A 16513-nucleotide genomic window follows, 5' to 3' on the forward strand; every position below is an offset into this window, starting at 1 on the left:
CAGTGTGTGGTCTGTAAGACTCAGTTTGGACAGCGTGTGATCAGTTAGGCTGAGTTTGGTCAGTGTGTGGTCAGTAAGGCTGAGTTTGGTCAGTGTGTGGTCAGTAAGGCTGAGTTTGGTCAGTGTGTGGTCAGTTAGGCTGAGTTTGGTCAGTGTGTGGTCAGTAAGGCTGAGTTTGGACAGCGTGTGATCAGTTAGGCTGAGTTTGGTCAGTGTGTGGTCAGTAAGGCTGAGTTTGGACAGCGTGTGATCAGTTAGGCTGAGTTTGGACAGCGTGTGATCAGTTAGGCTGAGTTTGGACAGTGTATGATCAGTAAGGCTGAGTTTGGTCAGTGTGTGGTCAGTTAGGCTGAGTTTGGTCAGTGTGTGGTCTGTAAGACTCAGTTTGGACAGTGTGTGTTCTGTAAGACTCAGTTTGGTCAGTGTGTGTTCTGTAAGACTCAGTTTGGACAGCGTGTGGTCAGTTAGGCTGAGTTTGGTCAGTGTGTGGTCAGTAAGGCTGAGTTTGGACAGCGTGTGATCAGTTAGGCTGAGTTTGGTCAGTGTATGATCAGTAAAACAGAGTTTGATCAGCCGTCTAACCTGGTAAGTGTGTGATAAGGAAGAGGTCAGAGCTCACCTTCTCTGTGATCTCTGCTATGTCCTCACGGTGTTCCCAGTTGGGGAACATGTTGGTGAAAGTGAGTGGCTCCAGGCCAGCGTGGATCAGGTACGACTTTGGCGGCTTCTTCTCATTTTTCTCTGAGACACAGAAGAGAAATGGGGAGAAGGGCTTGATGAAGACTGCTGACACGGCTGAAAAGTCATGGTTTAAGCGCAGTATGACAGTTTGTGTAATTGCTGCCCCATAACTATAGGTCAGTATAAACTTTCTGATAAACGTTTTAGAGCAGCATGTCCTCTCAGTTATCTGAGGAAAAACATACTTTTGTTCTGCTATTTTCCAAGCCAGTAACAACATTCACTAATGTGGAGTGAGACTTTTCTTCCTTTTAAATGAAGAGAACTTCTGAAAAGTTAATTATATAAATAACACAAGATAATCATTACTGATCAATCGATCACTGTACATATCCAAACCGAAAGTAAAAGAGAAATTCATTTAACGTGTTAGACTGCTAGTCATATTCGAGGGATGACTTCTGGAATGTTAACATCATGACACTGTGCTGGGCTCTTAACTCTTACCTTGGCAGTACTGTAGCACTGTCTCCATGGCGCACTTCCTGTCTCCATCCCAGCGAATGCGGGCGGAGCCCGTGCTCTCACTGTCCTGGGGCCACCAGCCCTGCCACAGGTAGACCTCATGGTGGTTGTCCACCAGGAACAGCGCTATGACAGGGGAAGAGGAAGTGACATCACATCTTAGTGACTGCAAGAATTAACTGTATTTGATTGTATGTATAAGTGTGTACATGTGTGTGTGTGTGTGTGTGTGTGTGTGTGCACACTATATACCTGGCTGGGATGCGGTGTACAGGTCCTCCTGGAGGAAGGGCAATGAGGTGACTAGCTCAGGCACTCTGGAGGGGTAGAAGAACTCTGTGGCAACAAACTCCCCCGAGGAGCTGCTCAACTGAAAGAGCCGTGGTGTGAAGTTGAATTTCCCTGGGTCTGAAACCACACACACAAATCAGAATGACTTCAGTCTTACGAACTGCCCAAGGCCGAGAGGCCAATACTGCAACGTGGGTTTTCTTTTTTTTTTAGATAGAATTCAATTACCACCCTTGAAATTCAACTCATTCCAATAACAACATATTTCTGCCCTGGTTTAACACACATGATGGATGGATGATAGTTACTGAATTAGTTCAAATTACCCAGCGCTGTTTAAGCAGACACTAAATACAATTACCCAGCGCTGTTTAAGCTGACACTGCTTACAATTACCCAGCGCTGTTTAAGATGATACTACTTCATACCTGAGCATTCTGTACACTGATTTTAGCATGGTTTAGGTTCAGCATGGTTCTGTGTAAAAAATAAAACAAGCCTGGCATTGGTCAGCAGGCTCTCTGGCCTACCCTGTAGCATGCAGTCGTAGGCCTTCCGGTCTCTTCTGCCCAGAGCTTCCCAGAAGCCCGCAGGCTCTGCTCCTTCATCACACTCGTGAATGGTGACCCGGCTGCTGCTGTGTAACCCTGTCTCCAGGGGACACCTACAAACACAAAGGGAATAGGACAATCTAGCTGTCCATCACTGGACGAACGAATCAAAAGGCTCCACTTAGCCTTATACACAGCTCAACGCATTAGTCAGTTTCCTGCAAACTACTCTGCAGACAGGTAGGAAGGGCTGAATTTAAGAAATTTCCAAAGAAGGGCAGACTTAAAAACAAAAGTAGCAAGACCCAGGTGGAAGGTGTTTTCATCAAAAGCATCTGCTCAATTAATAAATGTAATGTAATTACAAAATGTCCATAGATAACTGACAGAAATAAAATGTTACTGACAGTTTAAAATGCCAGCACACTTTGTTCATCACCTGATTAGAAACCTCGTGAACATTTTTTTAAATAACAGGAAAAAGGCCGCAGCTACAAGTTATTTCATTACTTCCAGCCTGTGAGACTCATTACCAAACCATCGCTGACATCATTTCCTATGTGCCTAAAAGCGGCCCGGCGACAGATTAGTCACAAAATGAGGTCAGTGAAAGCGGAGCAGCTGATCCAGCTGTGACGGGCAGCGCTGCTTCGGGCTCGCTTACTGCTCTTTGATCCTGTTGGCTGCGGTTCGGCCCACGCTGCGGGTGTGTGCCTGCGACTTGCAGCCCTGCCACAGGTAAATGATGGCCTTGTTCACGTTGAGGGCGATCATGGACGCCCGGGAGCGCAGGCTGCTGCAGTGACACGGCACCTCCAGCAGGTGGCCCTCCACCGGGACCTCCCCTCGCACGCAGTACAGCCGCCAGTCGTCTGGACACAGGAGGAGAGACGCGATTGGAGTCCAACGCACGCGCACGCTCACATGCACGCACACGCCAATACAACTTAGCTTCCAATAACCAGGGAAACGGCTCGCACAGTTTTGCTGCTTTCCTTACATTGTCAGGCAGCAACACCCAACGGCTGTGAGCAATAGCTCCAGCCAAATGCAGAAAGGGAGGCACGTCTTTAACCAACCCTGGACTGAATGGCAAAGCATATTGGAGGTTGGTTATTAAAGCCATTGTGACAGGAAGTGTAGTGCAAATGCACTGCACTGCTTGCTATATTTGTTACTCTAGTTTACTCTGTTGTAGTGCAATAATAAAATCATTGACTCTCTATCATAGTGAAAAATAGCTTTAAATGTATTTCTTATACAGAGATTGTGCATGCCTTTCTTTCTGGGGCCACATCTTCAGCTTTAAAAATAAGCCACAGATACCAACCCAGTTACGCACACGCCTGCATGCTGACAGGACGTGGTTTTCACATCGCAATTTCTGCTTTTTTCAATTTCAGTAATTCCTTTGAGGTCATTGAAAAGAAATGACAGGTCTTGAGTTTTTGTCGAAGAGGAAACAAAAAAGAAAAAGAAAAGGAAAATAAAAAGGATGAAAATAAACGTCTCCGGTTCAAAACCACACCTAAACCGATAACCTCGTGGCATCTCATCCAAATAGACCCTAAACCAATAACCCCAAAGCATCTTATCGTGCAGCCCCGAGGTCTGTCATTTCCTGACCGAACAGTGATGGAAAATTACAGCACTGGAGCCACAGCTCGGTGTGTCTGTATAATAACAGGTACACAAACAGAGAGGGGGAATCAAAACTCTGGCCTTGCAAAGCCAACATGCACGCTGGGGTTTCAGACTGCACAACACTCACAGAACAGATAGAAGGTTTTCTCTGTGAGACTTTAGGTAAACTCTGCTAAGCCTAGTGGTACAGTAATAATTTGCTGCCCTCAGACTCAACCCCACTCAAGCATAAAAAAAACCCCACTCTGTGACTCCATGGCTCAGAGACAAAACAAATTTATAGCACACACACCCTTGCACCCTTGTAATCTAAGAGATAACTCTTCCTCACAACAGAGGTTCAAGATTCAAACGACCAGGCTTTGAAGACAAAACAGTGAAACGGACACAAACCACAAACGCTTTATTTATCAGTGGCCCACTGTGATGACTCCCGTGCAGCAGATGGGAAGCAGCCCCGCAGGAACCGCGCAAGGTGAACAAAACGCATTTCCTCCCAGAGACCCGCAGCACTTCCTGTCGTCAACTTCCACTCTCAGGGCTGACACAATGACCCAGAAACGAGAAAGAAGAGAAACAGAGAGGAGGGGGGGGGAAGAGAAGGCGAAAGGGTAGAGGGAAGGAAAAGGGGGGGGGGGGGTTGCAGGAAGTACTAACTTTGAGCATTCTCTTCTTCCTCCTCTCTCTTTCCTGAGTGCACAATCATGCCTCCATTAAAGCATTGCAGGAAACATGGGGGTTCCTTTCCCTGCTGCACCTGGACCTGTGGGACCAGAACAGAGCCGCACGCACGCACACTAATGAGGACTTTTTATATTAGGAGCAGATTCCTGCCCTATATAAAGAAATGTATAATGCCAGACATTAGAGCCCTTCACTGTGCACTGTGTAAAGAACCAAACCACTGTGCACTGTGTAAAGTAGTAAATCACTGTGCACTGCGTAAAGTAGTAAAGCACTGTATACAGTGTAAAATAGTAATACACTACTGTTTAAAGTATGGTAGTATTAAAATACCATGCTGCTTTATGTTAATACGACAGCACTATGCATGGTGTCTCAGTCTCTCCATATTGTACTCTACCTGAGCCCCTCTCTCCTCATCCAGCTCCACAGTCATCAGCGCTGATGTGCCCTTCTCGCTCACTGTGGAGTTACGGCCCTGCCAGAAGAAATAGGCACACTTCTCCTTCCCTGCACCCGTACTCCGCAGCTGCTCCGGGTTCTGCCTCTTCCCCACTATGAACACACACACAGCACATATGCACACGTGCACACACACACACACACACACACGTACACACGTGCACACACACACACACACACACACGTACACACACAGCACGTACACACACACACAGCACACACACACACACGTACAAACACACACAGAACACACACACACACGTACAAACACACACACACACGTACACGCACAGCATGCACACAGACAGACACACACACGCACACACATACACAGCACGCACACAGAGACACACAGCATGCGCATGCGTGTGCACACACACACACACACACACATCACGCATGCACACACACACACAGCAGGCACGCAGACACACACACAGCACACAGACAAGTATACAGGTTAGTCTGGAGCACTGCCTTAGATCACTCCAGGCAATAATGGACCTTCTTGACTTCTTTTGTTTATACCAGATATAAACTCTGAACAAGAAAAAGTGATTTGTTTATATCACAGCAGGCCCTTTTTTATTCTTAATGATAAAACGGTCTGTGTCCAAAACAGTCCAAAGGTGTTGGCTACTGAAAACCAACTGGATTGAACAATGGCCATGACAAATTAGCCCTAAACCCAAACACTGAGTCAGTCTAAGGTCTTTCTAAAAATTAAATTAAAGTTCCCCTTTACTGGACAGCAGTAAAATCATTAACACATTACAGGGTGCATTACTAAAAATACAATAGAGTGCTACCTGGTTTAGATTTTTAAAAACATTTGTCGAAACAAGTGACAGAAAAAGGAACACAAACAGAAATGTGGCACGCGCTGTCCAGAGATGTAATGCATTTAAAGATTTCCCTGTGAGCAGCAAACAGCTCGGCCAAAGACTCCGGAATCCAGCAGAAAGAGGCCTTACTCCCCATCACGTTATCACACCCGCGGCATGCAGACTCCACAAAACACGCCGAGTTTGTGTACATCAGCCGTCTCTTTGAAGTCGCCTGCACAGCAATAAGCTTCCTGTCAGAAAGCTGCATGGGGTTCTCATCAGAGACTTCCACATTCATCATCTTGACCCCCGAAACCACAGGCTGAAGTTCTCACAATTCGGTGTTATCAATTACTACCAGCGTGCATTCTGAGAGCGCTGCAGAGCGATGAGAGACGAGGGTGGGGAGCTCAGCTCTTAACGAAAAACAGTTTAGAAGAACATTCGAGCCGCCAGCGGACTATGAGAGGAAAATATGACCTAAATGTGCAGGGAGGACAAACTGCCAGGGCTGCTTCATTTGAGATCTTTATAAGGTCCAAAGAGAAGGAAGGCAGTATAAAATAGGGCATGGTATGTTCCTCTTGACAAAACAAAACCCCCATGCTCAGCACTATGCCCATTTCTGCAAAGTCCAGTAACAGAAACAAATTACCTCCAGCCCTCTAAGGTTTTGAAGAAGGCCGCACGCACTCTTGGATTTAGGGACCAGACCTGGCCTACTGTGCTCATAAGGCGTACTGCACTTGTCTAAAGAGTGTGAGTGTTAATACCCACGTCCAATATAAACGTCAGCAATCTAGACCCCCAGTCAGTGAGACTGCCTAATGATCAGCCCTACAGCCAACTGGTTACACTGTGACTCGCATCCCCAACTTCCGCCTTCCTCTTTTCTCCATGTCATCCCCAGAAAAGGAGACCTGAGGACAGAATGGTGCTCAACACTCCTCAAAGGTGCACCTTGCCTCTATAGCTGCAGGTGACATGTTTTTGGGGGTGTGCATGAGTCCCTATTGTCACCCCAGAGTCATGGGGCAAAGTCAGGTGGGCGGGGCGGGGTTAGGTGGGCGGGACACTGACCTGCGGTGCTCACCATGTGCTTCCACTTCACCACGTACGTGTCGCCCTCGTGGAACTGGCCGATGCTCTGCCGGGGCAGGCGGCTGTAGTCGAACTCCAGGATGTGCCAGACGTCCACCGAGAGCGTGCTGATCTCAAAGCGCCGGCACTCGTCGCCCTCCACCAGCCCGTAGCCCCGCCCCACGTCCACGCCGTCCAGCACGGTGTTCACCGCCTTCTGCAGCAGGGGGATCATCAGCGTGGCGTCGTACGGGCGGTTCTCATTACCCTGCATCTGCTCCTGGGGGGGGGGGGGGGGGGAGAGGGAGAGAGGGAGGGGGAGAGAGGGGAGAGAGAGGGGGGGGGAGGAGGGAGAGAGGGGGAGGGGGGGGGGGGGAAGAGGGAGAGACAGAGAGAGAGCGAAGGAGGGAAGGAGGGAGAGAGAGAAGGAGAGGGAGAGAAAGGAGGGGAAGGCAGAAGAGTGGGAGAGAAAGGTAGAGAGAGAGAAATGGAGTGAAAGAGGGAAAAGAATAATAAAGAGGGGTGGAGAAAGCAGGGGGAGAGAAGGAGGGAAGGAGGGAGAGTGGGAGAGAGAGGGAGGGAGACAGAGATAGAGAGAGGGAGAGAGAAGAAAGAAGGTAGAGAGAGAGAAAGGAAGAGAGAGAGAGGGAGGGGGGAGAGAGAGAGGGAGGGAACGAGGGAGGAAGGGAGAGAAAGAAGGAGAGGGAGAGAAAGGTAGAGAGAGAGAAATGGAGTGAAAGAGAGAAAAGAATAATAAAGAGGGGTGGAGAAAGCAGGGGGAGTGATGTGGAGAGAGAATTTGGTAAGAACATTAAAAATAAGAAGGCACTTTATACTAGCCTGCCAGAGTCTGACACACAGTGAGTAACCACCTGGCACGGACCAGTAACATAAATAATAAAACGGACATAATTAATTACATAGATTTTTTTCTAAACATTAAATCTAGATTGCTTGTGAGTGTGGTTGTATTGATTATACCATAGAATATTTACTATGCAATATTTTCTGAGTGCATTTCATGCACATAAAACATTGAATGGGCAAACAGCACAGCTTGAGGCTGGTCACACATACATGCGGGAACACACACACACACACACACGCACACACACACACCTCCTGTCAGAGGCACTCATATGAAAGATAACTGGCAGAAAATCTTTATAAGACGGGGCTGATCTCATTGAGCTAATGAGGCAAAGCAGAGGGATCATCCTCAGCAACGCGGATGGGGGGGGGGGGGGGCAGGTCTGAATGAGCGGCTGGTGGCTCCCTGCAGCCCCGCAGTTAAGATGGCTCCCGCACCTCCTCCTCACGGAAGGACGTACCCTGAGCTCGGACACGTGCTCGGTGCCGTTCTTCGGAGGAGACTTCTTCGCCTCCGTCCAGTCCAAAAACTTCTCTTTGAACAGGGTGGTCTCGTTGTGCTCCGTCAGCCGGCCGAACACCGCCCAGTCCGGACGACCGTGACCTTTCCTGGAAAAGACAAGCCGTACGACACGATCACACTCACAGAGGAGCTAAAAGGTCAGTGCGGGCCAGTCAAAGAAGCACACAGATTATACATCTTTATACTGATGTGGTTCACCAGAGGACAACTCCGAAAGGTCGACCTTAATCGCCAAAGATGAAATTTTGTTTTGCTATAGAAGTGAAGTGGGCTGAAGCTAATGGGGAAATATTATGAGGGAGAACTGCTAGCTGTTTATAACCACAATCTACAGAACACAAGATATACTACTAACTGACTGACATAAAGACTATGCTCAACGGCCAAGGGAAACTGGCTACTCTTAACTGAGTCTTCAGGAGGCGATGTCAGCGGCTGTAGCAGATCTTCAATTCTATTTTTGAACTGTGTTCGTATTCAGAATACATTAATAACCCAAAAAAAATAACATTCTTTTTAAAAAGAGGAAACTACAGCACAGGGAGGTTCTCTCAAGAGATATACAGCAGTGCTTGGGTAATGTGTCTGTAAAAGAGACAGGAAGAGGTTTTAAGTGTGGAGCTAATACTTTAGTATTCGCAGTGGTGTGGCTTGGGGTAGGCTAGGGGTGCAGACTCATCCTTGGAGGGCGAGCCTGCATGCCGGTTTTTCTTCGAGCCAATTACCATTGTTTAAGTATTCGGACTTCTCAATAAACTACGTTGGTTCACTCCAGTACTTGGGCACACTAAAAAATGAAGGATACACTTGTGCGAGCTACAGCCACAGACTACGTCTACAAATGCCAAATTAAAACATGACTGAGCTAATTAAATAATTAAGAGCAGAGGTTGGACAAAAAAAAAAAATCCTAAAACAGATTGGCCCTTGTAGTGCACCCGCTGGAGTACAGTAGATAGTGGCCCGCAGGGAACAGGAAGAAGGAACCTGCCTGGGTATGAGAGAATTGCACTCTCCCGGGTCCAGTGGGTTGATGTCACAGTTGGTGTAGTCAAAGGTGCCGTTCCACAGGTGCTTGGCCAGCTGGAAGGCCACCTTCCTCTGGGCCAACGTCACCTCTTTCCCGTGCCACACATACACCTCGCTGCCAAAGTCAAACACCAGCACCTGCAGGAACATGTAACACGGGAAGAACCGACCCTTAGGATGGAGATATCCTCCTAAGACATCTGGAGAATCTATCAACAGACCACAGAAATGTACAATTCCACTGTGTATCTTATGGGGGCATTAATACACCGTTATGGGACGGTCAAGACAGTTTCACTTAAATCTTTCCAATAACTGGATCTCAAAATAATCATTTATTTTCTAGATTAATTCAGTTCTGTCAATAGGTATTTGAAAATAACCCCCAAAGGAAAACGTTTAGTTGGACGTACAGGTCCAAGCTTTTACGAAAAGCCTTCCTTGTGAGGGTCATAATAGTAATGTGCATTCTGAACCTGAACCTGAACATTAACTTTCCCTTCCACTGGTTATTTTACTTTGTGCTATTCTCAAGTCCTAATTCGATAAAGTCAAATCGGCAAAAGGACTTTGAATAATTAAAGTTTTTGAAGGTTTTTGATCATGGAAATGGCTGACCTCTCCGGAGTTGAGAAGGGTGCAACGGGGGACTTTCCCCCAAAAGTCGTCGTCAGGGACGAGCTTGTCCTCCACGAGGCGGTAGATGCAGTTGGTCTCCACGATGGCGCTCTCGTACAGCTCGTCCTCGTCGGGCGTTCCGGCGGCTGAGGGGGAACAGGAAGTCATGCTGGGCGTGTGCGCGCAGAGGGACGCTGGCGGCGTTTTCACAGCTTCACAACAGTCGCCGGGTTACCAGAAAGACCTGATGAGGCAACCGAGCGAAGCGCGGTGCGCCAGTGGCCAACCGCAAGCACTTTCCCATCAGCTCTGTCTGGGTCTCTGACTCCCTTAACGGGGAACCGAAACAAACTGCTCTGCCGGCTTGGTCTCAGGCCAGACACGGTGCCAAGACTGTCAGGGCTTGAAACATTGCGCGGAGATGCTGGAATATGGCTGACAGAACAAAGTGCCTGTCAGAGCGCTAACACATGCTTGACCTGCACCGCACAGAGATATATCACCCAGGCATTCGCCACCGCAATAAAGCAGCCGCGCTACTCAGCACTCACACTGGTAGCTGGTCTGCCCGCCGAGAATCTTCCAGAAGTCTTTGGCTGCGTGACTGTGTGTGTTGATCCCTTCCTCAATGATCTGCACGTAGTTGGCTCTGCAGCCCAGGTCCCGCTTGGTCTGAATGAAGGTGGCCAGCTCAGAGGCCTGGAAAAAGATAGAGAGAGAGAGGGTAGAAGGTTCAGAATGATAAACACTAGACTTTTATTATGGTTCCAAAAACATACTGGGGATGACTGTATGTGATGTTACTTTATTTGTAACAGAATGCTCCCACACTAACCGAAAATCAAGTAACATAAACATAAGCTTTTAATTTTTTAAACTGCCAGTGTTTTTTGGAAAAGACAAATGGTCTAGTGTTTATGAATGTCTACAGGTACCTTGTGAAGGCTGACATGCTATGCTGCGTTCAACTAGAATTAGACCAACAGGATCAGGCCAGAAACCTCTCCTGCCTCCTGTCAGTGATCAGAAGTGTAGAAAGCCAAAGCCCGCTGTGAACAACGGGCTTTCCGTTGTGTGTCAGCAACTGGACCCTCAAATAACTTCCTGTGCTGTAACACCGCTGTTCCTTCCGTCAATCTGCTTCCTGCACAGGAAGCTAATACGGCAAGGTTCTTAAACCCTGCTGAAGTTTACCTGTGTATACATGGTTATGGGTATAATAGGATAGTGTAAACATACCCCAGATCTATGGAATAATAACGGTAAAATTATATCCATTCTAAAAATCTAACGTGAATTAATGTTCCGATACAAAATAAGAAAAGAAAAGCATAATATGCATTTTTACAGAGGGGATACATTTCTCACATTTTGAATCCAATATCTGATAATTAGATTCAGAGAGCGTGGAGTGTTTTGACTTGTCTATGTGACGTTCATCTTTTCCATTGTGCAGACCAAAGCACAGTATCGGCACCATCTGCCTACTGCGAGATCACTTTATACAAACAAAGCAGATGACTCATTCCAGTTACTGCGCTCGGTTTCAAACAGCCCATACGTTTACAACGGTTACAGCCCGAACAGCTTTCTGAGTTACAAAACCCAGTCATGTCTTGTCAGCATCATTGCTCCCCTCGCTTACGCATTAAACTCATATCACGTGAATGCACAGTGAATCATTCAGGCCTCACGTCCTGTTTAGTGGTTTCAGCTGTGGAGTATGGCCCTGATAAAGCGGTTTAAAGATGTCTGCCGTTTCCGTATGGACATACAATATGAAGCCCAGAATGGGTCTGTTATTACTGTGTTTATGAATATGAGACCACTGGCTTGAGCTTCATAGGGACCACCCCTCATAGTTCTGCAGGGGCAGCAGTAGAGGTGAGCAGCCATGCCCCAGCTAGCAGTGACTGTTGTGTACTGCTATAGCTTGCAAATTGTACATGGTCAACACACACACACACGTGTGCATGCTCATGTACATTATGTGAAGTTTTTATAAAGGGGCAATGGCACAGGCTCTCACTTTAGCTTTCTCTATGACGTTGGCAAACTCTCCAACCCAGATGAAGCAGTAGTGGGGCGTGACCAGGAGGAAGCAGTCTCCGCTGTTCAGGGACGAGGCTCGGGGCTCCACTAGCCTGGTCTGGACATGGCGTCGGCCTGGTTCAAAACATGCAGGACTTTAAAACTTATGCTCTTTCCCCAAAACAGACCATACACACATTTACACAAAGCAATGCTACTGCATCCCCATTACCACCTACCTTCACCCTCACTACCCCACTCCCAAAAATCAGCTCCTACACTCATGCTTATTTAATCGTGATACATTTCATAAGATGAAAAGGAAGAGTTTCAAAACAGCTTGGAGACAATGCAGAATTTTTGAGGAATCTAGCTCAAAAATGGGTGTGTAGAGCACCCAACCTTTAAACAATGGAAATATTGTGAACTCCTCCTACTCACCTGGCAGAGCTTCATGCTGACATTACACTTAGGCCCTATGCAATGTTCTCCCCAAAAACCAAAACCGTGAAGTAAATCGAAAACAAACAGCAAGAGATCCTCAAAGTTTAAAAACAGGCATACGGCTTTGTCAGACTTTTCCAGAAGCTCCTTAACGAGCTTCAGAGACTCCAGAAAAAGCCAGAAAGCAAGACAGGAGTGTTCTTTAAAACATCACTGCGCTGCTATGCAAAGTTTTCCGCAAAGTACCATTTTCTTTAAGCCAGCTCATTACAATTCCCCTTTATTTATAAATATAATCCTTGCCTCTTCCACAAGGCTTCCCCCTAATTTGTTGTCTATGGCAGTGGGCTCACAATTATCTAAACAGACACTGCACACTTCCCTCTGTTGATGGGAAGACGGCGCCTTAAGCATAATCTTGTATGACAAAAGTTTTTTTGGGGGAAACCAAACACCAACATATTGAACAAACAACTGACACCCTCAATAAATTTGTTCTTGTATTTCTGTACATCTTCTTAATTTCTTTACCATTTCAAGCCCATGCAACCAGATTCCACACAGAGGAATGTGGTCGGTAAAGCACAGCATCAAACACACTGAAACATCATCAAATGAAGTTAACTAAAAATACCATGACGAAACTGGAATAGGTTCTGAGACAGAAATAGCCATAGAACACATCTAGTCTTACCACTGATTGTGTGAGTGCTGTATGACAGAGTAAAAAAAAAACCTATGGCTGTAGAATCAATAAATATTAATAAATGTAGCAAATATGAGGGCTACTGTCATATTTACTTTTAAAAATAAAATTAGGTTTAACCATAGCCTTCCATGACATATACCATCAGTGCAACAGAGGGAATTTATGACCCACAATGCCCCCAAAAGGTCCTCAAAAGGGGACATCTCTACAGCTTCACACTCAAGACGACAAAAAAAGCTTGCCATCAACTGCCTTCAATCACATCCTGAAGGGTTATCACTGCAAGCTGATTGGTTGCTCATGGGTGGGGGAGGGGCAGAGTTACCTTTGACCTGCATGAGCATCAGCTTCTTGTAGGGCACCGCGCTGTTGTTGGACGTCTGCTCTGAGACGTTGACGCTGCGCAGGCTGACACTGCTGAAGTTCTCCTTACTGGCCAGGCCAGCCAGGGCCACCTGGGAGTAGCCAGAGTTCTTACTCACTGAAAGAAGCAGAGATGATCCTCACCTTACAGGCTGCATGTACCCATGTGGCAGACAATTGGGACTATGTGACAATGATTCAATGAGAGATCAAATTTCATGAACAAATTTTATTCAGTTCCATTTTTGGCTTCACTTTTACTGAAATAAATGTCCTGCATGCAAACTCCAAATGTCCTTCAGCTATAAGAATTATAAATTTTAAGTGAAACCGTTTATTTATGGCTTTTGAAATCAAGGACAAAAGTAGCCGACATTCAAAATGACAGAGTACGATTACTATATTTACTTGTAGGTGTGTACAGTATATGCGTATACGCACATTTGTGTGTGCATACAGTATAAAAATGGGAAATAGTTTCCTTAAAGGCAAAGAAAGATCCACTGGTCCTGTGTATTTCCCTCAACAGTACACACAATGGCATTATGGGCATAATGTAAATATGAACCAAGGAAACACTCATTTATCATGAACATATCAGTAGAAGTTGTGTGGTGAATGTACAGCGTGGGAAGAGGAAGTTGAGTGCAACCCTCCTGGTTTGTTCAGATGTTCTCAAGAACATCTTGCACACAACCAGTGACCAATAAAAACCATTTTGAAAGTCTCTCAACATGACAGAAAACTGTTTGTTTTATTGGACTACATTCATCTTCTTGGTCTTGTATTTCAACTGCAACATGGATTTTAGTAAGTTATCATCAATTGGTTGAAAAATAAAATATGGTTTATGCATTTTGAGTTCAGTTACCAGCATGCCTCAGTATCTTGTGCAGCCTAAAGTTTGCCACACTTTTCCACTCAAACAATCGTGGACTGTCAGCTCATCCTGGACACACTTCATGTGAATGGGAAAGGAGCATGCACTTGTCCTCTTATACTCTGCGGTCTTGTTACACGTAACTCATGCACCATTTGCTCAAACAGTCGTTCAGCCCCTCAGATCTCTCAGTACGAAGGGGAGGGAGCACTCACTCTTCTCTGCCTTCATCCTCTTGGACTCCAGCAGGCCCACGTTCAGCCGCTGCTCCGTGTACTCGTGGCGGATGTCCTCCCGGGCCGCCAGCATCTTCAGGGGGTTCCTGGAGCACTGAACGTTCCGGGCCGGCCGCACCGCCAGCTTGTGCTGCACCCCGGCCGAGGGCAACCTGGAGGAGGTCAAGGGACGGGGGAGGGAGGCGAGGGGTTTGGTCAGCTGAAGATGATGCTGCACTTTCACAAGATCAGGAACATAACAGTGCTGGGAGAATGGGGGGGGGGGGGGGGGGGGGCATAAGGACCTATATTTGACTGTTCACCCTTCACCAGTCATGTATAGTTTATCTCAATGCAAATCAAAAGTCAATTTTTCTATGCCTCCTCAATAACATATCACCACTCTTTCCCTTCAGTTATTTACATGGTAGCAACCCTTATCCCAAATAGATTGGATCTTAACTTATGCATGTATAAAGACGGATATTTACTCATTTATTTACTAATGCAATTCCAATTAAGAACCTCGTTCAGGGGGAAGAGAACGGAAGGATTTGAACCAGTAGAGTTTGGGATACACAATTAACTCCTTTACCAATGGGCCAAGTGCCCGTAAAACACCAAGACGACCTTTGGAAATGGTTCTGAATTCATGTTTGTCAACCATAACATAGCATCCATTATATTAAAAATTGATAACTGTGTTACTAAACGCCTCAGATGACGAAAAGGCAAAAAACCTATACAGTGGCATGGGGCATGGGGCACAGTTTTAATGCAAGACCCAGTCGCTCACTTGGGCGTCTGGGAACCGAAGATGGCATCAAAGTCGTCATCGATCTCGATCTTGCTGGAAAGGTGAGGCAAGTCGTCCACCTGGCTGTAGAATTTGGAGAAGATCTCGTCGTCCAGCTTCATCACTTCCTTGACGGTCTTTTCCGTCACCGTCACAGTGGCGTCCTGCACACCAGACACTGACGCAGAAATGAGGGCAGAAACGTCAGTGACCTCTTAAAAGAGGAAAAAAAGAACAAAAAAGAGAACAAAAATGGTGACTGACGCACGAGTAGCAGGCTCGTGAGGTACGCCGCGGCACTAACCTTTACTATTAATCTTTCCCAAGAAGGACTCCAGCTTATCGAGCTTCCTGTCAGACTCCAGATTCATATCTGGCCTGGCTTCAATTTCTGCAAGGAGTGAGAAAAAAACCGAATGGCATATTTATGCACAGCGTCACATTTGTGGAAAAACCATCGCATGACAGTCTGAATAAACCGTTCCTCTAATGTAACCACACAGACGCTAGCTGCTCTTCCAGAAGCAGCTTAAAATTCAATAAGCTCTCTGGGGAAAAAAAGTACTTTATTATTAAACCTGGCGGCAGTGTTGGGAAAGACAAGCTAAGTGTACACATTATGCGTGACCCTTACGCAGCTGAACGAAAAATGATAAGCAAATCCGACCAGACATTTTCCATCCCCCCTCACCCCATTCCCAGTGAACAGTCTTACACAGGCCCTGAAGCCAAGGGATTTCACACAACACATCAACACCACTGCAGTATTATTACAGGCTAAAACACACTAACTAATATGAGTCACAAAGCTGACAAAAGAAGTAGAGAAACATCTGTTATATCGTGTTTTCCCTCCATTTCTTACCAAAAAAAGAGAAAATTAGTAATGACGTGGTTATTCACTGACAATGGGGAATGAAACTGTCCAGCAGAAAGGCAGAATTCTGACAAAAATAGAACTCCATTGTTACATTATTTATAACTTTTAAACCTGTACAGCTAGATATGCACCTTAAGCATCATGGGTACTGAGGAAGTGCCCCATCCTTGTCCTCAAAAAGACAAACTTGGATTAACTACATGACAGCAAACCAGGGAGTAACTACAGAGTCAAGTAAACGGCACAGCAAATGAAAAATGCTGATCAGTAACATGACATCCGCAGTTCTGAACAGTGAGCCCATGTTCACATTCAGCTGCTAGGAATGCACTTGATAAGGTTTGAGGGCATAACTCGCTGTCACACAAGACACCCCAAAATAGAACTGAAGGCCTGCACGGTCTCTCACA

At 46.3% G+C, this 16513-nt stretch overlaps 1 protein-coding gene across 2 annotated transcripts in view; it reads right to left on the reverse strand.

Annotated features, from left to right (window-relative positions):
- The window catches only part of svila (supervillin a), a 100018-nt gene that overhangs the window by 5515 nt on the left and 77990 nt on the right, over nt 1-16513 (reverse strand). For both annotated transcript variants that reach the window (XM_035413405.1, XM_035413406.1), the window contains exons 21-37: nt 15528-15614; nt 15224-15401; nt 14428-14600; nt 13295-13450; nt 11815-11951; nt 10337-10484; nt 9786-9931; nt 9130-9305; nt 8077-8224; nt 6746-7025; nt 4777-4931; nt 4350-4455; nt 2713-2920; nt 2028-2161; nt 1459-1614; nt 1189-1332; nt 620-741 (exon numbers count right to left, since the gene is read on the reverse strand). In XM_035413405.1, coding sequence (XP_035269296.1) covers nt 620-741; nt 1189-1332; nt 1459-1614; nt 2028-2161; nt 2713-2920; nt 4350-4455; nt 4777-4931; nt 6746-7025; nt 8077-8224; nt 9130-9305; nt 9786-9931; nt 10337-10484; nt 11815-11951; nt 13295-13450; nt 14428-14600; nt 15224-15401; nt 15528-15614 — 2654 coding nt within the window. The remainder of the gene's footprint in view (nt 1-619; nt 742-1188; nt 1333-1458; nt 1615-2027; nt 2162-2712; nt 2921-4349; nt 4456-4776; nt 4932-6745; nt 7026-8076; nt 8225-9129; nt 9306-9785; nt 9932-10336; nt 10485-11814; nt 11952-13294; nt 13451-14427; nt 14601-15223; nt 15402-15527; nt 15615-16513) is intronic.

Source organism: Anguilla anguilla, chromosome 4 (genome assembly GCF_013347855.1).
Source record: "Anguilla anguilla isolate fAngAng1 chromosome 4, fAngAng1.pri, whole genome shotgun sequence".
Taxonomy (NCBI): Eukaryota; Metazoa; Chordata; class Actinopteri; order Anguilliformes; family Anguillidae; genus Anguilla; species Anguilla anguilla.